We start from the raw sequence: 26,269 nt of genomic DNA on the forward strand, positions 1-26,269 counted from the left end.
CTGAAAAGGTGGGAGAGAAGCAAAAACAATACTTCTGATCTTCAAAAATGAATTAGATTGAACTCATTTAATTAAAGAAGCTTAAATTAAATAGAATCATTTGATCAAGCAGGCTTTTTTTTTTTAATTTCCTGGAAGAAGCTTTTTATATAAGAGATTGTCAACTGTAAGAAATCACTCCTTACTCAGCAATAGTCTGGTTCCCACTGCTTATGCCATCTGTAATTTAGGCTGATAGGAATATTTTTAGTCCATGTAAATAGCAAGTATTTGACTAAATTATTTCTTTTTCTTGGTTAAGCAGTTAGCCAAGCCTTGTTATTACTTGTATTTGTTTCTTTTAACTTACAAAAAATGAACATTTTTACTGTGGAAATATACATTGACAAGAAGTATTTGTCAATATTTCAAAAGCTTGCTATGTCCATCTTTCTCTAATCCTTGTTTTCTTTTGGTGTTAATGCTGGGTCATATGTTACATTCCCATAAATTCCTAATGGTATCAAATGTTATTTATAAAACTATAAATGTAATTACCGATCAGTACATTTTGGATTATTCAAACTGGATCAACTATTTTTACTTCAGGTTTGAACTTAGTGATCTGTTTTGAATTTCTGACCAAAAAGTACTTTGTTCCAAGTCACCCTTGATTCTCAGTAATGGTGAAAATCATTGCATTGCTCATGGTATGAACAAAACTCAGCTTTATTGCTTTATGCAGCAGGAATCATGAGGTGCCTACTGTTAAAAATCAAGAAATGGCATTAGCTTGGGGACTTGGAGGGAAATCTGTTTCGGATGGTAATTTAGAAGCAAAGAGAACAGCAGTAATAGTGACAATAATACTTTGCTCTCTGGTTGATATTTTCCCATAAGTCGTTTATCATAGACGTATGCGAGAATGATAAATGACTAGGCTTTTAAAATGCTCTTTGGTGGAAATATATTTACTTCATGGCAGCAGTCCCTGAGACTCTGTATATCAGTGTACATTTATGAAATTATGGAACAGAAATTTCTAATGTATGTTGTTTCTCTAATGCTGTATTTCCTTAACGTGAATCAGGTTTGGTGCGTAATATTGGTATTAGGTTGATTCCATTGTTAAGCTGTGCAAGCGCACATGTGGTCATTGTAATTTAGTAATAAAGCAAAGAAAAAGTCTACAACTCTGAGAAAATGACAGCTCAAATACAAGTCTAGTCACAGGCATTGACAACTCAGGAAAACAAGGAGTGCAGGAGCAGAGAAAAAAAGGATCAAGAGCATTGTTACAGGAAAAGCTAATGGTTCTGCTTTTTAATACCTGTGGGACAGCACATACCGAAATTGTGTTGCAGTGAAGTGCTTGAGGGTCTCCTGGCTGACAGGAGAAGGGCAGACATACAGCCCATTGTGGCGTGTGTCTGAGTATCCAAGAATTTCCATGTCACAAACTTTCCTCATCATCACTGTATTTGTCTCCTGCCCTTTTTGCCATCCCTATCCTCCTTTGTAGTCTTTTTTTTTAGAGGTGGGGCAGGGGAGAGGGGTTGGCCTTCATCTTTCCTTTATTGTATTTTGTCATGGAGCCTGGAGCTCAGCTTCACAAAAAGGGTGAACTTGAAAACCTTTGCAACAAAGCGAGCAGGGACAGGGAAGCAGACAAGGCTGAGAAGCGGCAGCGAAGGAGGAAAGGTCTGTCTGTCTAGTCTGCTGCTCGCAGGAAGAGGAGGAGGAGCCCACACTTGGAAATGAAGAGCATTTATATAACACACTTGGGGTAAAATGTGTGTCAGAATCAAACATAGTGTCAGCAAGCTGGGAGAAGTTAACAGCAGTCTGCTGTTTATTTTTGCTTTTCCAGTAAGTTATCACACCATGATAGAAAGCTCTGACTTATATTTACGATGTATATACTGTGCTGTGTGTACTTGCAGAAGTGTGTCTAATTTCACAGCTAGAAAAACAGATTATTTTATTGGACAGAATGGAATTAATGGAAAATTTCTCTATCTATTCAACTGTTACAAAATTTGTCTCCTGTGCGATTCTGAGGAATGTAATAATATTTCTTAAAGTGAATTGAAACATTTCAACTGGGAAGACAATTTCAAAGGGAGAATTTGGCTTCGCATAAGTCTTAAGAGTTTGCTTAGTTTGTCCAAATTGATAACAAAAAGAAATATGAAACCAGTGTTGGTGAAAACTCATGCTGAATTATTCTGTAGACTGTTCTGAGCCTGAGGAAATTATTCAGAGCTGAGCATTCATTTATATCTACCAAAATGTTCTTCTTTTCTCTCCTTCCCTCTTACCTCATCCAGATTTATATTTTTGAAAATAACATCTACTATCAACCTGATGTAAAGAGTAGCTCATTGCGCCTGACATCTTCAGGAAAAGAAGGAATTATTTTTAATGGAATTGCAGACTGGTTATATGAAGGTAAGCCAGACAAACGTATCTGTTTATTAAAGCAGAGGAGAAGTTCTTGTACAGACCCAGCAGCACAAATCTATTCATTTCAGAAAATGGTGTCTAAGGTATTTTTTTCTTCTGTGCCTTCTCATTTTCTTGCAAGATTGCCTTTGTATCTATTCACACTTTGTATTGACTGCTGTTTTGCATATAACAATATTTTCTGAGAAGGAAGAATGTGTTTTCAACCAGAATGCATCAAATGCATTATGAAGACTAGGTAGCTTGTAAAAAATGCTACAGTAGTGAAATCTTGATGTGGAATTTTACTGCCAACTTCAGTGAGGCTGGCATTTCAAATAGAGCTCTTCAAATAAAACTAAACACTCTGTATGTTTTGCTTATCTAGAATAACTCCATTCATACCTCTGGAGCTATTCTGGGTTTACAATGCAGCTGAGGAAGGGAAGGACTCAAGTTTGTTGCTTTTGTGAACAAGTGCTGATCTGCTTACAGTTAAAGCATCCTAATAGAAGAGGACACGGAATAATAGTAGAGTAGAAGCAGATTTGGCTACGTTTTCTTTTTTACTGCTTGATACACAGTGGAAGGTGATCAAAGATGATGCTGCCTGGTGCCTCACTGATGTTTTACCAGTGTCTCTCCTTCAGCCTCAGTGGTGGTTGTGCCATGTGTTAGCGTGGCTCACGAGAGACTCCAGCCCCTCAAGCCAGGCAGTAACATTGTGCTTGACTTTAAAGAAAACATGAGTGTTCTAGCAAGATCTAAAAGTGTTGTGCTGTTACCTCAGCAGTGACCGCTACTTTTGCTTAAATCAACCTGGGCTGGACTGATGGATAACTGGCTGTTGCTGGCAGGCATTGCCAAAATGGAGTGGAGGACAAGCTCAGGCTGTGATACCCTCTGTCTTCTGAGGCCGCCTTCTGCATAGTAACACAGAATGTTTCCCTCTGCGTCAGTAATGCTTTTAAAATAATAATAAATAATTTTTAAAAATGGAGGCAGATTATCCAGCTTGGTACAAGAGCTTAAATTTAGTACACGTTTCAGTTATTCCTTCTATGAGTCATAAATTTTATGGATAAATAGTTAGGTGTTAAATACTCAGTTACCTGAAGAATATAACTTCTTGTATGCAGAGTTTTGCAGGGCAGTGATTTTTAGGAATAATGTTACACCATATAGCATTGAACTTCAGCAGGGCCCTTAGAAATGATCTATCCATGCTTCTTGGCATTTCAGTTGTTATAAGCAGATAGCTCACATTTTTAATTGATTTTTTTTTATATTTATTTTTTATTTCTCTGCCCAGGTAAACTCTGAGATTAGAATGGTAGTTTGCATCCCTTAGCCATATAAATGCCTGTGTCTGATAATTACCCACTTCTAAGGTTTCTATTAATATGTTGAAATATTTCAATATGTTGGCACATTTCAAAACTCGGGGACAAAGGAAATCTTTGGAATGGCATATCATTTTATATACACTTTGTATTCTTCAAATCTAACATGACTTCATGCAAACTGAGGAATTTAAACATATGTAGCTCATTGAAGTTGATATGGCATATCATGTTTTTGCTGAAACAAGTTAGTAAGAGTCACAGTCGTGGATGCAACAAGGCAATTGTGGCTCCAATTCTGCAAGTATTTTGAGGACACCTGTTCAGAAGAGGGCAGCCTGTGTTTCTCTTCTCTTTCATGTGCAGCGTGGAGCTGCAGTGAGTGACATATCATGAAGGATCGTTATCCAGCTCTGCTCCACAGAACAAAATGTGACATGGGATTCTTTATAAAAACATTCATTCCTAGTCTGCAAAGGGTGATATCTTAGAATAATTCTGTTTGGGAGGGACCACAAAAGGTTACCTAGTGCAGCAAATCAGTTCTAGTATTTGCCAGGTGTTTTACTAGAGCTGTTTGGAAGGGATGGAGTATATCCCATTTAAGAATTATATAGATCGAAGTTTAAGACATATTTTAATGGAAGAAATGTCAGGGTATTTATATGATTTGAACGTCTGCATTCATGAGATCTACATTTAGGAACTAAAAATAATCAAAACTAATCTCTTTTATTTGAAACATGCCAATATGCTTTTTATTTTATATTTAAGTTTACTTGTGTATCTCAGTTTCTGGAAGAGGTTGATGTGGATTTTTTTTAACTTCATTTATTTTAAAGATCAACAATGCTGTTGTTTAAACAAATGATTTTTCCTTTAAGCTGCAAATACTTCATGTTGAACAGAAAAAGCAAATGGGGTAACCCGGAAAGAGTAGAAGGAACTAGGACAATAATGGCAAGGATGCTTGTCTAGGGTTACGCTCCGGCTTCTCTGTGTATGCCCATCCTTCACATAGACATGCTTCGTTAATTAATATTTGAGGACCAAAAGGCTTTAAAGCTTCATAGAGCTTCTTTAGCTGACAACAAAACACAACAGGCTTCTTCATATGCCTGTGAATACATGGATACATAAGCCTCATACAGGGCTGATTTTCAAGAAAGCTGTGAGCTTGCTACTTCTTTTTTGAAAAGGAGGCCAGGCGTATTTGTCCAAATATCTTATACTGCCACATCAGTTAAAGCCTCACTTTGTTCTTCTTATTCCCTGTCTCTTCAGCTGTACACGTACCTTTGTCATGAGAAGGAAACACAAAAAGTGTCCAGTCTGGGACTAGAAAATTTCTGCAGTGGTGTAAAATACAATACACATCCCAAAGCTTTCCTCCTGATGTGTGTCCTAAAGCCTTCCTTAAGTGATTTTGCCCGTTCTTTTCTGAGTTTTTTAATCCCTGGCCCAAACAACTGTTGCATTTCCCAACATACAGAGAGTTCTCTGGGTTCACAGGGATGCAGGCAGTGGTCTCCTCTCCATAATATATGTAATTAAAGTCAGGTTGAAAGGGAATTCTGCCTCTACCATTTGGAGGACCACAATCAGTGTCTCTTGGCATGGATGAACATGCTGCTTCTTTCCCATCAACCATTGTTTGATTTAGACCAGTCTTCTACATTCAGTACCATTTTTAATAGCGTCAGAAGCTGAGGAGGCTGAATATTGTCCGGATGAAGTTAAGAGATTTTCAGTTGAATTGGGAACTGTTCCTCCTTTCGACCTCATTTGTTTTCTTCTGTCATTTGCATGAGTTTGCGTTTAGCATTTTACCTTACACAAACATTTGGGAATAGCTTTTCTTTGCGTGGATCACCTCATTTGAATGCAAACAGTAATATTTCAAAACAAATACAGTTGTCATTTGTGCTATCTGATATTCACCGTTCATTCTCTGTTGTTCTCCTGTGTAAAAGATTTTAGTTTTCCAGCCAGGGAGAGAAGCATGACCCAGAATATATGACTTAATATAGACCCTAGCTTCGTTGCACCTAACCTTAGGTCTCATGCAACGCATTAAGCCGCTTCAAAGCTTTCAGAATTTGATTAGCTTCTTGGAGAGTCTCCATTGACAATTTAAGTAGTTTTGGGTATGCTCTTAAATTAGGTATGCAGTCAATTAGTTTTCCAGCCAAATTCTTCAAATTAAAATACAAAATGCTCACCAAACAAGTCAGCAGTTCGAACACGCATTGAAAAAGAGTTTTTAACGAGTGTAAGACAGAATACCTGCACAGGGTGAATCTGGAATTGGTCAGGAGCTCATTTACTGGGATTCCAGGCGTTTGGGTGTTGCTTCTATGGTCGTTAATGTTTTGTTTCTTTCTAATATGAAATATAATGACAATAAATGTAAGAAAACATTGCAGGACATTTTGAAGAATTACTCTGGTTGAGAGGTCAAATAAAATTTGCACAAAAATATAAAGTTTTGTTTGGATTTTCAAAAAGTTACATTGCAGAAAATCCAAAGTTTTGAAGAATTAAAGCTAACCATCAGACTGAGACAAGAAAGCTAAAATATTGTACTCCAAAAATTATTATTTAAATATCGCTGTGCGAGGATCTGTGTGTTGCCGAGTGTCACAGTTCAGACAAATCGGGTATATTGAAAGATTGACAATCCTAAAAAACCTGTATATTAAAATGGTCCAAAGCACTTAAAAATTAATTAAACACATCTAATGGAATGCAATGGAACTAAACATATGACAGTTACAATCATCTTTCACATTTAGATGATTTATCGATATCAGTGAAGTACTCATTTGGGGAAAATGGTTAAAGTTTGGTCTTTTGATATGCCTTGTTATCCAAACATTCAACCTAGGATAATGTGAAATTACTGAAACTACAACAGATGCATTTCAAGTAGGTACAGAAAGAACAAATCAGCATCAACTGAATGAGCTGGAAATTATGTGATAGTTATTTTTATGGACCCTAAGGAGATCTGGTTTTGCAGAGGAACTTCTTCATTCCCACATTGCCCACTGGTGGTCTCCAGACGGTGAAAGACTGGCATTCCTGACCATAAATGACTCTCTGGTACCAAACATGGTGATTCCCCGGTTCACTGGAGCTATCTATCCAAAAGGAAAGCAGTATCCTTACCCTAAGGTAAGATGAGTCGGAGTGCAGCCTCCACCTCCTCTTCCTTGCACAGTGAGAGTATTCAGCGACATGGACCGACTGATCTAGGCACTAACAGAGGCTGCTTGTGTTTATGTTGTTTTTCAGGAAATATTAATTACATTTTCTTTTTTTCAGTGGACTGTAACGCCTTTTGCTGGATAGAAACTATCGGGTGAGGGAGCAGCAGACAAATTGATTTGTAGTAATTTCAGAATTGATATATTGCTTGGTAAAATCAATCCACCACTTCTGGGAGAACAGTAATATGTTTAAAGGACTGCAGAGAAAAAAAAGATACTGTCACAACTGCACTGGAGTCATATGCACTGTGTGCACAGCGCACGGCTTCTTTCATTGCAGTTACATAGATCTCAGCAAATTTTGCTCTTGTTAATAAATTTGACAGACTGGCTCTGAATAAGCTAAGCCACAGTAAAATCTTTTCCTGGCCATCAAAATGAGGAAAAAAAAAATATAAAAAATAGAACTATCACTGAGTTCCAGATTTAGAGAAGGGTTTCAGATTTGTGTTGGGAAGTGAAAGAACAGCCCAGACAGGAATAATCTCTGAAATTGCTCTCAGTGCCTCCCTAGCTGTCATTTTTGTGCTGAGCTCCAGCACTGATATTGTCTTCCAGGTTATCAGTTTATCCATCCTTTGCATGCAGTTTCAAAGTGCTCGAGTTACTTTTGGGCAGGATAAGTAGGTCCATGTATGTGACCACGTTTCTTTTGAAGCAAATGTAAAAGGTTTTATGAAAGAAACACATTCCAGCAGTCTCATTAAATACATTTTCAAAACTTTTTTAAACACTAGTTAAAATACGCAAGTATCACTTTCTTGTCCCACATATCACTCAGAAATTATTGGATACAGGACAGACAGATTTAGACTGTCTATATTTTGTGATAAATCCAATTTCTAAAGGGAATATGTGAATGTATAGTATTTCAGCCAAGCTCTTTTGCATTTCCAAATACCCCTGTGAGGAGTCAGATATACAGCTTTGTAGTTTCTTATGATTAAATCTGTAGAATCAGTAATTGTACCTTATCCTTCTAATATTAAACAGAAGGCAACCCCACTGAAAAACACTCTTTTCATCCCCCATATCCCAAGGATACTAGATCGTGTTGTATGACTCTCGTGATTTAAGTGAACAAGAAGCTTGAATATGATATAGCTAGGACAGGGATGTGGGACTAGTTTCATCTCCTTCTCATCCCTGCAGAGCCTTGCCTTCTATCTCCAGTTCTTTCTCTTCATCTCAGGAACATCCGTCTGTAACAAGGCATGTTACCAGGAGAAGCACGAGTCCAACTTCCCTGTAGATCATCAGGATTTATTAGGCACTTCCCAGTGGATATATATCAAGCTGCCATTTTATTATCCTTTAGCAACAAAAAGCATTTTGTTTCTCTTAGAGCTGGCCTGCCAAAGCAGCTGGGTGCTGGTCAGGACCAAAAACAGATTTCCAACTCATCAAGCCAGGGAAGGAAGGCTGGGGAAGAAGGAAGAGGAGGAATGCTATCCCAGATATAGGTAGTGTAGCTTTTTGGAAGAAGGAGCAACAGTGTCTGAAAAAGACTTTGCTGGAGGCTGGATTTAGCTGCTGGTTTAGGAACTGGCTGTGTTTTTGCAGCTGACTGGGCCAAACCACTTCTAACATTGGTCACTTGCTCTGCTCATGAAGGTTTGCCATCAGTAAAAGACAGTGAGAGAATTACTCAATGAATACTTCGTATTTTTATCTGTGTAATTAATATAGCTGTGAAAATACTTTTTTAGATTTGAGATTGTTAAATTTTAATAATTTCTCATAATTATAGAGATACTGAATTATGTTAATGAGTGAGTCTATTTAGCTGTCACTGATTCAGTGCCTTTTAAGTTCCTATTTCCTTTTTCTCAAAGGCAGGTCAAACAAACCCAACAGTAAAGCTGTTTGTAGTTAATCTGTATGGACCAGCGCACACACTGGAACTGATGCCACCTGACAGCTTTAAATCAAGGTATATAATTTCATTGTTGTGAAACTCATGTTTAATTTAACCTGACCGTCTCTCAGGCTAATCATTGCCTCTTTGCATCAGCACAACACTTATCTGGAATGCACTTGATCTCCATAACTGTGGCTGAACGTGATGATGATAAAATACAGCTGTATTGGATTGGTGCTTCTCTTAAAAAATCACAGGAATTTCGGATTTGCTCATGTCTGACGTTCTGAGAACCACCAATTTACTTGAAATATATGAAATTAAGAATCCTAAGGTGTGCTCAGGGGGGCTGAACACTGCCCTGGTTCTGAGGTTGTTCTGGCATTCACTCCCAGCCTTTCCTTGTGGCATGCCAACTTGTTGCCTTCAGTTTCTGAAATGAGATCACAGAATATAGAAGTATATTAAAAATGTGTAGAACATGTAATCAGTGTTTCCTCATTTAGAGAGGAATAGTCTGAACTTTTCAAATCCAGTAGGTTACGTGAAGTTTTGTTTCTCCCCATGGCTGACAGGTGCAGCGAGGTGGCAGAAGGCAAGATGCAATGACACCAGATCACATAGACTGATAAGGGCGGTGGTGTATTTTTTCAGGAGAAACGGCTTCAGAACCACTGAGCTAATTTAACAGTGTCTTTGACTCAGTCTGACGAAACAAGGTCTGGCTGAAAACAGTGAACCTCCTGCTAAAGTTACTACCTTAGACTGAGCTCCCGATTACCTGTCCTCACTTCAAAATGCATTGGAACTTTCCTTTAAGGGCAAGAAAAATTCCATCCCTTCCCATACAAATATTCTGGATTGTAGAAGAGCGATCATCTTGATTAAATTCCCATTGTGGTTTCAGTGCACGTGCTAATGATCTTCTAACCCTAAATTATTATACAATATAGGTAATAATAACTGCAGTCTAAGGGCCAGGGAAGAACTACTGCCTCTCTTCACTCAGGGCATTTTCAGATAGAGAAAGGCATGAAAAGGATTGCCAACTATAAACCTACCTCTAGCTAAAAAAAAATAACAAAACAACCATAAACCTCTCTATGTAGTTGTTCTTTTTGTGATTCCTACGGAACCCAAAAGATTTTAACATAATTGCTCCCAATACAATCAGGATGTTAGCGGTGGGCACTGATTCACAACCATCGCAACCAGTTTTAAGGTGGCATAGCTTTTGTCTACACAAATTGAGGTACTCTAATTTAGTGCAGGAATAATTTAATAGTGAATTATGCCTTGCAATTATTTATGTCAGCTGGAATGCTGACTGATTGTGTTAGTGAAAGGAATGATTTTGAATGAGTTGTGCTTTTTGAAGCATTTTCTTTCTGTTGATGGACCATAGCTGAAAAACATAATAAAATCTCCTGCTGCTTGTTAACCCTTCATTAATTACATGACAGCGTAAGATTTGTAAGAGATTCCTTGCCATCAAGATTAGCATCTTAACTCTTAAACAGCATTAAAATTGCTCTTTAAATGTCAGAGGGCACAAAGAAGTGAAATGGGAAAGCAATGTGTAAATCCCCAAGGAAAAAAATATTGAAAATGTTCTTCAGATGTTATGGTTTCACTCTAGCTTTTTCAGATTCGTTCTTTCTCCACAAGAGGTTGAAAATAGAAGTAGAATCAAATGAATGATATTGATATCTTAAAACATTTTTTGCATCAAGAAGCTGAAGGCTATAGCAGTAGCTCAGTTTGTGGAATTTCTTTTCTGAGTGTTAAGGGTCATCTTTGCCTGATTTTAGGGTCCTTGATAAAGATATTGTTGCTGTTTAATTGAAATACTATTCATGTTTAAAATTCTGGTTTGCTACTGTATCAGAAGACAGAGTAAAACCATTTAAACCTGGAAAAAAGTTATTTTCATCATAATTTTAGCACTTAAGGTGTAATATCCATGCTATAAAATTTAGAAAAATTATATACTTGTCAGCCAAGTGTACTGTAAATCTTGCATTCTGACTCAGTATTTGAGTAGTAATCAGTCATCACACTGGTCATCAATCCATATATATCCATATATCATTATATAAACAAGTATGAGGAATGAGCTATGAACAAGCCTTTTTAGAGTGGAAATCTCTGTAGTTTGTATTGGCTGGAAGTTTTTTGCAAACTATTAGCTTTTTTTATCAAAAGTAATAGCTACTTTTAGGGGCCATTTTTTTTCAAAACCTTTCTCATCCATTTGTTGTGGAATCACTAGTGAATAGGTCATGGGAGAATTTCAGAATTAAATGGAATGGAATGCTATCAAACCTAGTTTTATGGATCTTTCAGGGCAGAAACATTTTGGAAATACATATTGTAGGAGTCATAACCAGCTGTTATTACAGGAGAAATTCACTCCTACACAGAGAAACCACACAAATGACTGAGGAAGGGGGCTTCTGTTCTTTATAACCACAAAAAGTAACATTCAGATCCTCAACTCTCCCCAAATTTTGTACAGTCCGGAACTTGTGGAGGCAGAAAACTGTTCCTCTGATTTTTAGGGCATCTGAGAATTTGATGTAAGATTGAGTAAATTCAGTGTTCTACCTTCATTTCAGTGATTCTATAAAGGTGCTTGGTAATATTTCCCAAGTTTTGTTCATGTTTTTCTGATATAAAGGTAGCAATAACATTTGTAAATTTAGTCCTGAAAGTTTTATTCTGTGGAAGAATTTACCATCTCCTGTGCACTGTTGATGCCGCAAAACGACTGACAGTCTTCCTTTAAACCAGTGGTCGTATTCTGTGCAATTACTGTTTCCCCCTTGGTGTTTTCATTCCATGTGTTCAATTACATTCTGTTTTCTTCAGTGGCAATCAGGATTTTGCACTGCACGGCTTTTTTTCTCATTAGTCCTAGAAAGCCAATATACCTGTAAGATGAAATATGTGTGCACTCGTACACTGCTAGCTCCTGAAGGTCCAGTTGGAAAGCTAATACCTCCTGCTGAAATCTTGAAAGAGCGATACAGTCAGTTCAGGCCACTGTACCTTAGGACATCTGAAGAATCCTTGGAACCGGTGATATTTAGATATAAAGTATTAACGTGATATTTAGGAATTATGTAGGCTGATTTTTGCAAACCCCATGTTTGAATTTAGACCTGTCAGGCAGAAAATTTTAATTTCTTTTCCAAAGTGAAAGTTGGTAATGTGAAATAACACGTGAAAGAAGCTGCAGTTCAGTTACTAGAGTAGAGCTGTGCTTCCATACATGATGAAAAGATTTTTCTGCTGTGAGTGTGTATTGGCTCTTGAAAGTCTCAGCGTGGGGATCATCTGCTGCAAACTTTTCCCATTCTTAGCTGTAGTGAGCAAGCTGCATTGGCTCTGCACAATTCCCAACCACTGCTGACCAGGTAGTTTTAAAACACACTAAAACCAATTTTTCTTAGCTTTACAAATGGTATTTTTAGATGCCTGAAAAAATGCTAGATGTCCACATTCCCATTTCATATATGCCTGCTTTTAAAGAGACTGAAATACACAGTCAACCCTTCTGACTTTGACAAATTTAAATAATTTATATTGAATATAATTAATCCTTCATCGTGGAACTGAAAACACTTAAACTGAGTTTGCATAAATTCATGCAATGCTCTTACAAGCTTCAGCAATGTTTTTATCATCCACAAATTTCCAAATCAACAGAATCATTTGGTTATTTATGCACTTCCAGTTTGAAATCACGTTTTGAATCTAGAAAGGTTGTTTTTGTACTTCTGGCAGCCAGTTTATCTGAGCCTTTCTTTGCAATATAAAGCATATTTGATTCTAACTGGAAATGGGAAAGATTAGGAAGGGGGGTGCAATTTGGTATTAAGACGACTGGGGTTGACTTTCAGCCTTTCTTAACTGCTGTGTCTTGTCACTTCTTTCAGGCGTCTGCCCTTCCCCTCTTCTGTAACTTGGCAATAACAATACCTATCTCGCAAGGTTAATGTAGAGGATTAATTCACTATCATACCCTACAGCAAATGTTTGTAATCTATTCAGCCCAAGCCTGCAGGATAAAAATATATTCACATAAAGATATTTATTTATTTATAGAATGTATGTATTGAAGCTTTCCCACACAGGGCCAAGGAATTTACTGATTATTCCCTTCCCTGTTCGGTGGGAAGAAATGCAGGTGGGCCAGGACCAACCCAGGTCAGCAGGGATGGGGACCTGCCTGCCTGCCCAGCCATCATCCTGCCAGAGGATTTGTGCTTGGGCTGAACAGGAGACAACAGCGCGGGCTTATTGTCACCAAGGCTGGACCCTGCTCCAGGAGGAGTGTGGCCAGCAGCTAAGGGAAGGTTGTGCTGTCCATGTCCCATAAAAGCAGAGCACTACCCACACCGATTTGGGGATTCAAGGGGGACAATGAGAGTCCATCAGAGGGCTACCAAGATGGTCGTGGACAGGGCCCATGGCCCAATGGACGGCAGAGCTGCTTGGCCTGGCTAGGACGGTGGCCACCAGCATCCATGCAAAGGGGAGCTAGAAAAGCTCCTTCTAGCCAAATGCTTGTGCCTTAGTCTCAGAAAAAAAAAACTGTGGTACATCCATCAATGTACAAATAGATAAAGTCATGTGTAGTGTACCACAATACTAACAAACTCTGGTTATCTTAGCTACCTTGCAGCTCATGTCTCAATTTGTGTTGTTTTCCCTGTGTGTTTCTGAGAATGACATTTTCTACTGGTGTCTGTAAATTCTCATACTCTTTGCAATACAGAATATTATAAATAATTTAAGAATATAGTAAATATTCTAGAACATTGTGCATGGGGCAAGCTTCTGTTGCTTACCTTTTTAGATAACAACCTGCCAGCAAACTAGTAGAGCATAATAAGTTGGTTTTCTTTAGCTGAACCCTGTTGTAGTTATTATACAAATCCAAATCTATTGGAACCATCAACAAAAATAAGGTTCCTTTTTCCATTGCCATAAATGTTAACTGTCTTACAGCTGTTCTTATAAAACAGATTTTTTTCATAATCATCTCATTCACTTAGAGTTAGAGAAGATGTCTTCATTATGATGAATGGTATGAAGTTGCGAACTTTGACTCTCTTGTTTGAACAGTTTCTTATTTTTAAGTTTAATACTGTGTGTTATTTTCCTGTGATGTTAATCTGTCTGTTTCAAATCTAAGTATCTAATGTTCAAATTTAATTATGATTGTAACGCTGCTTCCAGTGTAATGCAGTGCAAATCCCTTTCTTTTATTCATCTTATTGTCTCTGTTGACTTTGCTAAGCACTTACTATCATCGCCAGCGAGATACACATCTATGTCTTTCTAGTCACAAGCATCTCAAAAATTACAAGTGAAACAAAATGTGCTGGACATTCTTGAGCAATGATAAATATATTAGCAAACTGTTAAACCATCTCTGTAGAACTATGTATCAGTTGAGATAATCAAAACGAAGGAAAACATTCTTAAGAACGAAAGATTAAAAAAAATTGTTTTTTCAAGCTTGGCAAAGGATGATAAACACCTTTGATATTTTAAAAGTTTTTTATCAGCAGTGAAAAATGAATCCAGATTTCATCAAGTTACAAGCCTTTGGAAAAAGAGTTAATTGCCATATGCTCAGGAAAAACAATTTCTTTCTTAACATCTACAGTTGGAGATTTTTTTTCTCACTGAATACCCTCCATCCCCCTCAGCCCCCAAGACCTGACCCCTCTGGTGTGCAGCACCTCCTCAGCACATGTGACATGCTCCAGCTCCTGCTGTTGAGCTGGCTGTACACGTGTCGTGTTCCTGGTTCACCGGCCTAAGGGAAAGCCGTGCCTTCTTTATACTGATTACCTTATATAATTGCCTTAGGCCAATTTGAAGCCAAGCAACAGATTTATAAAGGGGATGTAGAATCAGAAGTAGCTTTCTGTCTGGTCAATGAGCTTGAAGCTCTTGTTTTTATGCATTTCCTTGTTCAGTCCAACTTAGAATAAGGTGAGTCACTTACAAGCTCCTTCAATATTCACTAATGGTGGGATGTTGTGGAAGGAGATTGCCTTTTCTGTGTTTCTAGTGTTTTCTGTCCGCTTTTATCCAGAGTAAAGAAGAAAGCTATCTGTTTGGAATTCCAAAAGGAAAAATTCTGAAGGCAGATCAAAGAGACTCTGAAAAGTTTCAGATGAAAGCTTGATTAGACCATGAAATGGGAACGGGGTAAAAAACAAAAAGGCAGGTCTATGAAGCAGGGATTGAATGAGGTTTTCAGGAAAATCAAGGAGATAAGTAGGAACCCTAAGAGTTTGTTAGATGATTGGGATGGAGGTATCAATGGGTTATTGTGGTGCCCACAGTCATCTTAGACTGGCCCTGCTGTGATTTGGGGTCGATGTGGAAAGCCCTGGAACTGGCTACACAAAGTGTAGAAAAAAGAAAGCAGTGGGGTGAGGAGACACAGCTTGAATAAAACAAGCCACAATAAGACAGAAAAGTCATCTCTTATTGGGCTGATTGGATGCTAGAACTGGCTTCTGTCTCTGCCACGCAGCCCCTGTGTAATACAGTGAATTTAAACCAACATTGCACAGGAGATCAGTAATTACATTTTTTACTCTTCGGACATGCAGAAAATTAATCCGCAGTCTGATTTAAGAAATGTTCTCAAACAAGGACAGAAGTTGTGTTCTGAACATGCAAAGTGCTGTAGAGCACCTAATTAAATGGGTATCAAATTGAGGATCTAAAAATAGTGAAAATTTGTATTTAATATCTTGCTTCAGTCCTTTGTCTGGAAAGCAATCATAGTCGTTCCTTTTTAAAGTGATGTTGTGAGGAAACTTGGTGGATGTACAAATGCAGAGAGTCTGCTAATCCCAGTACATTTGTGTATTTGGGTCTTGAGGGAAAAAGAGTGCGCTTATTTTCATTACTAGTACAATAGATTAGTTGCAAAAAAAAAAAAGCCTGATAAGTTTGGAAACACAATCTGATAGCAGCTTCCTCAGAACTAAAACAGATTTTGCCCTGCAGGCATCTCTGGTTTTATTCAGCTGTATCAGCCACTCTAATAAAACATACGATTTTCTTCTACAAACTTTGAATTGGTTGTATCTGTTGACCTGCAATAACACAACTGCTCTGTGTGTGTGGATGCACACTGTATTTGTGAAACAACAGATTAACTGCAAAACTGTGAATTACAAAGGGACGTTACCTAGAGACAGTATGTAATTTCAGAAGTATGTTTCTACGTAAATATATATGTACACACTATAGTACACTCACGATAAACACATCATAATGTCATGAAATTAGTGCATAACTGATGGAAGAGGGGTGAAAGAATTTTTTTAAGTTTTTTGCTTTCACTTCAGTGATCAAGGAGTTTATATCTATGATGAAAGATGATGTTATGGTTTGATTTGAACAATTAATTTCTAAATCAGCCGAATTCTGAGTGATTAAATCTCCTGTTTCCATCCCTCACTGAACACTTTTTCAAATGGAACAGCTCAGGCTGCGTTTTTTTTTATTTTTGGCATACATTTTTGGGTGAAAAGCTTTTTAAACAAAAAAAAAAGAAATCTAAGTATTAGATTCAGAATATACCTGAAGCCACCATTTCTACTCATTATTCTGGTATCCACATGTGAAAATATCTCTCTTACTAAAGGTCAAACATAAAAGCCAGAAGGAACTTGGGCATATTGGGTGGTTCAGCTGTGTTCTTCAAATACAGCAGCAGGGCGAGGCTGGTGGAAGCTGCGGTGAATTGCTGTCTCCTGCATCTCCTCTGTGCAGCATCAGAGTTGTATGCAATTGGCTGTTGGCGCTGCTTAGCGTCTTTGATCTAGTAAGAAGTCTTTTGAATATCTAATTAAATATGTGTTGTCAAAGAGCAATGAGACCTCCATCAGTATTAGATTAAAAGTCTAATGATATGCAGGCTAAGACCCTTGTTTTAAAAGGGGGCTGAGTTTCCAGACGCGTTCACTCCACTGTTGCTCTTAACTCAGCCAGGCTGTGAAAGCTGCCATGGGTAGAGAAGTGAAACAAATAGCCTGGCTGGGATGAGAAGCTGCAACTGGGCTTCATCTGCGGCATCCCCCGTCTGACAGCCTGGCAGGATTTTGGGAGGAGGGAGGCAGATGCACCATACCATGAGTCTGTGCCTAGAAAGCCTCCCCTTCTCAGCCAGGGTCGTTGAGGGACAGTTTGACCAATATTATGAACTATTTGTTAAAACGGAGCTGACGTTCACTGGTGCTGAGTGTGACTTCCCTTTCATGCGGAAGTTCCATTATAAAATACTTGTTACTTTAGAACCAATAACATTTTAAAGTTGTCTCACCTGCAGTCTAACAGACTTACAGACCTTTATGGGTTTTTTTGTTTGCTTGGCAGTAGGGCTGGATTCTTTTGCAAAAATGTGTGTCTTCTGAAGGTATTTGGTATAGGAAAATACCGGCTTCTGCGGAAATTTAGTGTTTATTTTTAAGCTGGCCAGCAGCTACATGGTTCACGTGTATTTACCAACATGTTTCACAAGTTTATGTTTCACAAGTGAATGTTTCACAGTTAGTAAAGTTTATCTGTTACAAATGGTGGGGAAGGAGATGCTAACAGAGTACAAATTTCCCAGGGGAACAGCATGCTAGGACTGAGCATTCCTACTTGTCGGAACACAGATGCTAGACATTTGGGGTTTTTCTCCATCCCTTAGTACTGATACTGTCATGCGGTACAAATCCAGCATTTGATTAACTGTATGTATTTAAAAAAAAAAAAAAGCCTACTCTGAAATAGGAATGATCTGAACATGGTGTTTTCAAATGTTTCCTTAGGGAATATTACATCACCATGGTGAAATGGGTAAGCAACACCAAGGCTGTGGTGAGATGGTTAAACAGACCGCAGAATATCTCCATCCTTACGGTTTGTGAAACCACGACTGGGGCTTGCAGCAAGGTAAGCTGAATTTTTTCAAAGGTTTCTTTTCAAAGTTTCTTCCTACATTTTGTTTTCATAATCAGAAAAAGATTTTTGGAAATCAGTTTGCAGATGCAGTAGTTGCAAGCAGAGTATAATTAGTCAACAGGGAGGAAATGGATGTGAGAGAATTCCAAATCTGGTGAAATGATTTCATGCAATTAGCAACTTTGAGTGACATTTTCAGAATTACTGAGCTTTATTCGTTCATTAACTTCAATGGAAACTGCAGTTGCTGAACATCCTGTATTCTGGATATGGCAAACATGATGACTAGCTTTTCTTCCATCTGCCTGGTTTCTCCTCTCTCCCCCTACAGAGTTCCATTTCAGATCTTTCTGTCTCTCACAGCTTACATATGTCTAAGTAAAGGGTGTAACATTCTGATAATTCCTGCAAATTTGATAGCAGAATTAAATAACTTCAGAAAAAAAAATAAATTGAAAAGCAACAGTGATATTTTATTTTGACTGTAAGCCAAGATGAAATACATTTTTCTATTGGAATCCAGCCACATCCCATCCCTTGACCCAGACTTTGACTTCTGGCAGACCTCGCATTACATCTCTCTCTTTTCCCAGTCAGTCTTACATCCTGAATGCAGTTGGCCCCTTTCCCGTTCTGAGTCACGATCTCCTCCCAGACCCAGCTAAAAGTATAGATGTTTTCTATACGTGCTAACATCAGTACCAACAGATACTCCAAAGCAGAGGGTATAATTTGGCAGCGTGAATGGTTATGAGTGATTAATGTAGGTCTAAGTTTGGCCTCTGAGTCAAAAGGCTCCCGTCAGTGTCTGCTGCTGAACTCGGTCCTGTCAGAGTGTTAGGGATCATTTCTCAGCTTGTCTACTTCTTCTACTACATAGTTCAAGTTGCTTTTCCTGACTCAGAAACTCCAAATAAGTCCCCAGACTGTGGATTAAGATTGTGAACGTGAAAATTTGTTGATTTGGTTGTGTTTTACCTGGTTCCTGCAAGCCTTGTGCCCTTTTGTTAAGAAAGTCAGTCAGCAACCACTGTGAGCAGTCACTTCTGAAGGAAACCCTTGTGTGCTCCAAGGTCAATTGGACTTGTTTGAAATAGGTGTCCAGGGAGCTGTAATCTCAGGACATAATATAAGACGCACTGAGAAGTCCCATTCCAGAAGAAATAAAGTGCAGTGGAGGACATTGTAGGTGGGTGAGAAAGGGTCGCGTTGCAGCGTCACCGTAGTGAGCACAGCTCAGCCAGGGCTCCTGGCCCATTACCCTGCACGGTTCCTCAGCTGGGATAAAGTGATGCTCTTGGATTCAGTTGTGGATGAGAAAAGGCCATACTGGGAGAATTTCATAGCATCATTTCAGTTGGAAGAGACCCTCGGGATCACCGAGTCCAACCATAACCTAACTCCAGCACTAAACCATGTCCGTAAGAACCTCATCTAAACGCCTTTTAAACACCTCCAGGGATGGTGACTCCACCGCTTTCCTAGGCAGCGTGTTCCAACCCGTGAAGATATTTTCCTAATATCCAATCTAAACCTCCTCTGGCACAACTTGAGGCCATTTCCTCTTGTCCTATGACTGGCTATTTGGGAGAAGATTTAACATTGTATCAGACGATTTGATTTCAATGGTAAACTTACCATTTTTTTTTATTTTCTTTAGCGTTTTGCACACTTTCTCAGTTCCAAAAAGTACTGTATAAAACCAGCTGCTATAGCAGCTACAAATTTTTCGTTTTTCAGGCTGTATATGTACAGATCCTCTGTAGCTAATAAATTTACATTACTTCAGTGTGACTGTAACAATTTACAACAGTTGACGTCTAGTCTATATTTTTTTCAAACAATGTGTGCATGGTATTTGGGTTTTTTTTTTAGATGGCATGATATAAAATATGAGCGTGACCAACAAGAAGCAATCATTTGCATTTGTTTTTTTTCTCTTCACCAGTGCCACACTACAAGCCATTAAAGCAAGGGATTCTGATTTGAAAAGGTCTCACACTTTGAGCTTGATGCTGGCTGTTTGCCCAGTGTTGATGAGGAATCTAAAATATGTAGTTGTCAGATGATGCCTAGAGGTAAAAAACAAATAGAACTGCCTGTGTAAAGCTTCTTGATAGCTAATCAGAAAGGACTGAAAAAGGCATTCTTAGGTCCCCTGTGGTGTTCTAGCAAAAACTCTGAATAAAGCAGCTGACTTTGTAATTAAATTATCATTTGTTTCAATGGAAGTGCCAATGAAGAGATGGGAAGTTTGTAACACAGTGGAAAAAAAACCACGAAATGGCTAGAGACCTTTACTGAGTGTGGGAAATAAAGCATTCTTTTCCTTTTTAGAAATATGAAATGCAGTCAGACCTGTGGCTTCCTAAACAGGTATAGTATAAATGCTCTTTCTGAGTGTATGATGTGTAATTGCTTCATTGTTGTTTTTATTTAATTATATGTTATTTTATAAGCTATTACAATCCATTCCTTTAAAAAATGAATACTTTTTAGGATCCTAAATTAATGTAACAGCTGAGGATTATGGCAGTGCCTGTGTAAACATTCAGATGGCAGCTTGTGTCTCTGGTAGTGGGAATCCTGAGCATCACACCGAGGACATTTCACTTTCTAGCTGACCATGTCAGTAGTGGAAAATGATATACACTTCCAGTGAGCAATTCAACCCTTTGAACCAAGTCACCCATCCGGGTTTTGGAGCCAATGTTCCCTTCAGTTTCCCATCTCTAGACTGAGTTAAATAAGCACTTGGATGACCAGCTGATTAACTACCTAACTCTTGGATAGTTAAAGATAGATCAGACAAATCCCATTCCAAGCATGTCCTACATACTGTGCTGATTTTTTTCTGATTAAAAAGTAACCACACCAAATTAATCCCAAAGGAGTTCAAAGATTAGAGGTCATACAGGCTGTAATTGGAATGCATAAGAATATTTCTAAATTCATACCCAGAACAATACATTGAACTAATATGTCAGCAGACGGTTCCATTTTCATAGCTTCAAAAGAGCTACCCAATAAACGGATGAAACACATTATATTAAAAATACATTTCAGGCTTCATTTTGCAATGTGCAAATGAGAAATCTTTTTTTTTTTTTTAAATCTATGTTTTTATAGCAAGCCATTTTCCTTTAGTATTTCTGTGTAAAATTAGACTTGGAGAAATAGTACCATATCAGGCTGCAGTTTTTGGTAAAACCATGATTCAGAGTATCACTTCAATGTGCTAATTTTTCCATACAACTTTATTAAAATCAATGAGTGTTAAGCATGTACCTAGTAATGTTTTACTGAGTCCTCATCACTAGTAGGACTTATCTCTGTCATTAATTGTATGTCTGTAAAGGATTTTATCCGGGAAAGTCCCACTGCATTAGGGACTAGATTACCAGACCTCTAATTGGGAGGGAGAGTTTTGCAAGTGCTGTAGCCCATACCTTCGGACAAAATTGCAAAACTACTGGCATGAACTGTATTTACTGTCGGCCACCGCATTTTTGTTAATCTTAGCAGAATAAATTTAAAATCTAAGGACTTTTCACCAGTTGTCTTATGAGCACAGAAACTACCAAAACCACTGAGACAAAAAACCTAAGCTGATGTTTTGTTAGGAAGTTTAATGGAAGTGTGACAAACTAACACAGTATTACATTTATAGAATGAAGAACCAGTATTCTCCAAGGACGGCAGTAAGTTCTTCATGACTGTCCCAGTGAAGCAGGGAGGCCGGGGTGAATTTCACCACATAGCCATGTTTATTGTTCAGGTAAGGTTTTGCTTCAGGCTATTTTTAATGTCCTAGTGGTCATCTAGGATTTTTACTGAGGACACATGACCCAAGCAAAGGCTTGCACTTTATACTAGAGTCTGAACATTTGTGTCATTGTCATTTCTCCTGTCCAGTTTGTCCCTTGATGCAGAGGGACATATTTATAAGTTCTTGCAGAATAAATGGAGTTCTGTCTCTTTTCTTAGACCTCTACTGTGGTGGCATGTAAGGTCTGTAAATGAAAAAGGTACTTCCAAAGTACTCTCTCTGGAAGATTTTATGTTTTCTTTGTACCTCTGCAGAGAAGCAGATATGTTTTCTTGTTAAACCCTTTTATCGATAATAATGTTTTATAGCCACAGAAATTCAAGAGACTGGCAGGAATGCTCATTTTACCCTCTTTGTATACAGTATGTATGCACAAGTGTAATTTTAAATGTCAATTCAGAATTCTGGTCTTACATACAACAGTGAAGGAAGGCAATACCCAAAACTTAACATTTTGTGAAAATTAGGACTCTTTTATTACCCTTTGCAACATTTTCCAGTGGCTTCCATTTCCTGGAGTCATTGCTTTTTCCAAAGAAGAATCTGAAAGAAGATAAATTTACACTATGACTTTGAAGGTCACCAATATGAAGTTCTGATGAACTAATAAAGGAAATTATGCCCTGGAACAGAACACTCCAAGGCATCCATTTAAATCAGCAGAGCATTAATCCAGGTACTTTAGCAGAGCCATATTACATAGGAGGGATTATCAAGGTACCCAAAACATCAAAATAGCAGACTTGGCACCAGGCAACTCTATTATCTCCCTTTATGACAGTGTTCTGGTATGAACATTATTAAGTCTGAAATGTGTTCACAGTGTACTGCAGACAGAAAAAAAAAGCGAAAGAACTTTAATAAAAATTTAACCTGAAGAAGCAAGAAAAAGATGCTCATTCTCTAGAGTAAATATATCAAGAAAGCATCAGACAAGAAAAAAGGGATCAAAGACATGTCAAATTCTATCTTCTAAAGAAAACAGTAACTTGGATGACGATCTGGTAAAGGTGTATTAATATAGTAACCACACAAAAATTCACAGTGGAACAAAACTATTTAGTCAATCGAGTCTTATTTTGATTTCTTTCCCAATATGAATATCTTTAAAATATATGAAATAACAATGATGTAGATCTGAAAATTAACTTGGAGCATTCCCAAGGATGTTATAGATACAGTCGAATTTGCCTTAAACCTGTAGGCTCTAACATTTTTTACTACTAAAGAGCCCAGGAAACTTGATCCTAATTCAGAAAAATATTTAAGCAAAAGACTAAGCTCTTATTCAATAAAATAACTAAATACATACCTACTTCTAAATACATGTTTTAATCCCACCAGGATAGTGTTTAAAGTCAAGCTTATGATAAAGAGCTTAGTATGCTATCCCTTTGAGGTAGAATTAGAGCCCTGGGTACTATACAGCTCCAAAAATAAAAAAATACTTCTATTTTCACCACCATCACCATGAATAAACAAGTCTGAATGGTATCACCAATGACAAATTTGGCTTTAAATACATAGCTGCTCCCTAAAAGAAGAAGAAATGTGATATCCCATGTATCAACCATTTTTCGTCAATAAGCAACATTGTGCGTGGTAATGGGACCGATACAGAACAATAAAGGACAGGAAATGTGTTTATGTGATGTGTTTTGCACACTGCATTAATCTGATTGCCCATTATTTCTAAAGCAAACATGGAGGCATAAAAGTTTTATTAACCGTTGCACATAAAGTCTTCTGTTGCATCAGATGTTGGTCACACCTTGTGAGAGCCACAGCGGCGTGACAAGCGCTCTGCAGAATTCAAAGTAGTCGGCAGACCACCGGTACCCAGATGATCACAGGTTTTTTTCATTATGGAGCTCAGATAACTTTGAAATTTGGCATTCAGGTTCTCGTTACTTCTCTGTACTTCGCAGTACAGATATCAGCTCATTAACAGAAATCAGCCTCCAAGTGCAGGAAAGTTAAAACACAGAACCAACATGGACATACAGTGATAAATAAGTAAATTTTAATGGCTCGCTTTAGATTAATTTTATCGCTGAGGCTTATCTGTCAATTTTACAATAAGTGCTGACAAATTATGGTCTTTCTCGGGCTGCATTTCTTTGGCTGTACTTTAGAAGAGCATGTGTTGATGATATAATCAAAGGAGGTTAGCAGAAGCATCTAATTAAATCTTCTTGCAAAGGGAGGTTACTGTTTACAAGGTTCCTGTCTATCATATATTATTTACTGTCTGGATGTGTGTTTTATTGTTTTCAAATGCTTTTAGTAACTTATCAAATATTTAAAGGAAACTAATCTCAAAATGGGATTGAATTATGTGTTATGTATCTAGAAACTTCTTACATGAGGATTTGCAACTCTTGAAAGTCTCTTTTTTCCAACCACAAAATAAGAATTATAAAGTAGCTTTAATGGATCAAGGCAAAAACTTCCTGCAAGCCTCATAAATTATGTATTATGGCTGTAACCTTGAAAAATAACCATGTTTATTAACGCTTGGCTGGGCTTTTTATTGCTGTTTCTTGTTAGATTCTGTGATCCCAGTATTTAAATATCTCTTTCAATAGTTGCGACTTCTCTCTCAAGAAGAAGAAGAAATAGTCACTTCTAATAAATCACTAAGTTGTATTTTAATCCTTCCTGGAAACAGCACTCAGTATCAGAACCTTCCTGAACAAGGGAACCACCATCATAAACATAGGTACAGCACCTAGCACAATGTCCTGATTTCAGTTGGTGCTTGCAAGACTTGTCATAGAGTTACTATGTCATTCTTTCCTCATGGATCTGCTAGAAAACAGATCAGTTCTTAGGGTCTTTTTCTGCCTTGCTGGTTCCAGGCATCTCTCATAGGTGACTTGAGCATTTTCTGCTTTCTAGTTATTGCTGCTGTTGATGTAGAGCTCAGAGTTTACAGGGTGCAGTTCAGAAAGAGAGGGATTGGGAAAAGAACAAAACAAAAGGCTCTTTGCCTTTATGACTTTTTGTAGGCCACATAACCACTGAGGCCACCGTGATTAAGTATGAACTGCTGCTCTGGATTCACATGGCCAGAAAGCACCACTAGAATCTCCATCTCTCCTCCTTTGTAACTCCTGCTGCTCAGCTTCACCTACTAAAGCTGAAATATGAGCTGAAGCGTCACCTCTTTTCTTTACAAAGTTGTCTTGAATTTTAAAACAAAGAATTTTAATATCCAGGCCAAGCATCATAACCCTCGTACAGAAAAAACATGTTCATGCTGTATTATAGTAAGGGTTGAAATTCTAATCTTCAGCAGCCTAAGCCACAATGTTACCTTTTGCACTAGGAAGAACTCTCAAATGAGCTTCTCACACTTCAGGTTTCATTGTTTTGAACCTGTGTCCAATTAGGAATCTGCTGCTGCAACTTCCAGGCAAAGAGTTTGGTTTCACCTGTCGGCAGATATCCATTGCATCCTGATGTTTCCTAATTCATTCCCTGGTGTGTTGGCTGAGAAAACTGCCGACACATTCTTCAAGAGAGGTTTTCAATCTCCCTTCTAGCAGTTATTTTCCTCGTCTCGCACTGGGATAGAAACAATTTATAAGAAGGAGCAAGGGGGGTTCCCCAACTTGTAAGCATTTGGCTCAGTTACTAGAATTTGGAGCTGCTTTTACACTCTCCTCATAGACCCTGGATAAAAAGAGGCTTCTCCAGAGTGTGTGGTGGAGCAGGGGCTTCAGCTAAGTTTGGATCCTGTGAACTTCTGTGTCTGAGTTTGTTCAGCGCATTTCTCATAGAAGTTTTCCTGCCTCCTCCTTGGAGGGTGGTGTTGATGTCCTGGCTTGGCACAGCATCTTTGTGATAATCTTGGTTCAGTACAAGTGTATGATAAACATGGAAGCTTGGTGGGCACGTTCTGGTGCAGGATTTTGGTTAAAGAAGTCTGAGTCAGATTCTCCTGCTCTGCCATGCTAAAGGAAACGAAACACTAAAAGAAACAAAATATGTGTAATGACAAGATCCTTAGCTTGAAGTATAGGACTTCTATTGTTTGTTGGCAAATGGGCAAGTGAAAGAAACATTGCAGTGGAAACTGAGGAGATTTTAATTACTTTGAAAAGTTTATATATGGGCAGGAAAGGATATTTGAAGTTCAGGCCTGTCAAAATGTTTGTTTTGTGATATAAAGATGTTACTTTGCACATTGAAGTTTAAAACGCTGTAATCAGTAATGACATACGCAGACAATCCTGCTAGGCGAAGGAAAATGTAACAACTAAGGTGAAAGTTAATGTTTTCTGTCTCTCTCCAGGCTAAAAGTGAACAAATCAATGTGCGACACCTGACATCAGGAAACTGGGAAGTTATCAAAATCCTGGCATATGATGAAAATACTCAAAAGATGTAAGCACTCTTTTTTTTTTACTGAGGTATCTGAGTTATGAAACTAAAATCAATTTAAATGTAAATTGTGTGTATAAAATTAACAATATTTATTTCATTTTTGGGCATTACTGTAAATTTTACACTCCCAAGTACATAAAGTGCAGTTGAGAGACAA

The 26,269-nt window shown here is 38.0% G+C and overlaps 1 protein-coding gene across 1 annotated transcript in view; it reads left to right on the forward strand.

Moving 5' to 3' along the window:
• Positions 1–26,269, forward strand: part of DPP10 (dipeptidyl peptidase like 10) — a 268,675-nt gene that overhangs the window by 214,174 nt on the left and 28,232 nt on the right. The window contains exons 8-14 of the mRNA XM_065841078.2: positions 2,310–2,430; positions 6,790–6,944; positions 8,875–8,972; positions 17,759–17,882; positions 20,229–20,267; positions 21,562–21,669; positions 26,021–26,112. Of these exons, the coding sequence (XP_065697150.1) occupies positions 2,310–2,430; positions 6,790–6,944; positions 8,875–8,972; positions 17,759–17,882; positions 20,229–20,267; positions 21,562–21,669; positions 26,021–26,112 (737 nt within the window). The remainder of the gene's footprint in view (positions 1–2,309; positions 2,431–6,789; positions 6,945–8,874; positions 8,973–17,758; positions 17,883–20,228; positions 20,268–21,561; positions 21,670–26,020; positions 26,113–26,269) is intronic.

This window comes from Patagioenas fasciata, chromosome 7, assembly GCF_037038585.1.
Source record: "Patagioenas fasciata isolate bPatFas1 chromosome 7, bPatFas1.hap1, whole genome shotgun sequence".
NCBI lineage: Eukaryota > Metazoa > Chordata > Aves > Columbiformes > Columbidae > Patagioenas > Patagioenas fasciata.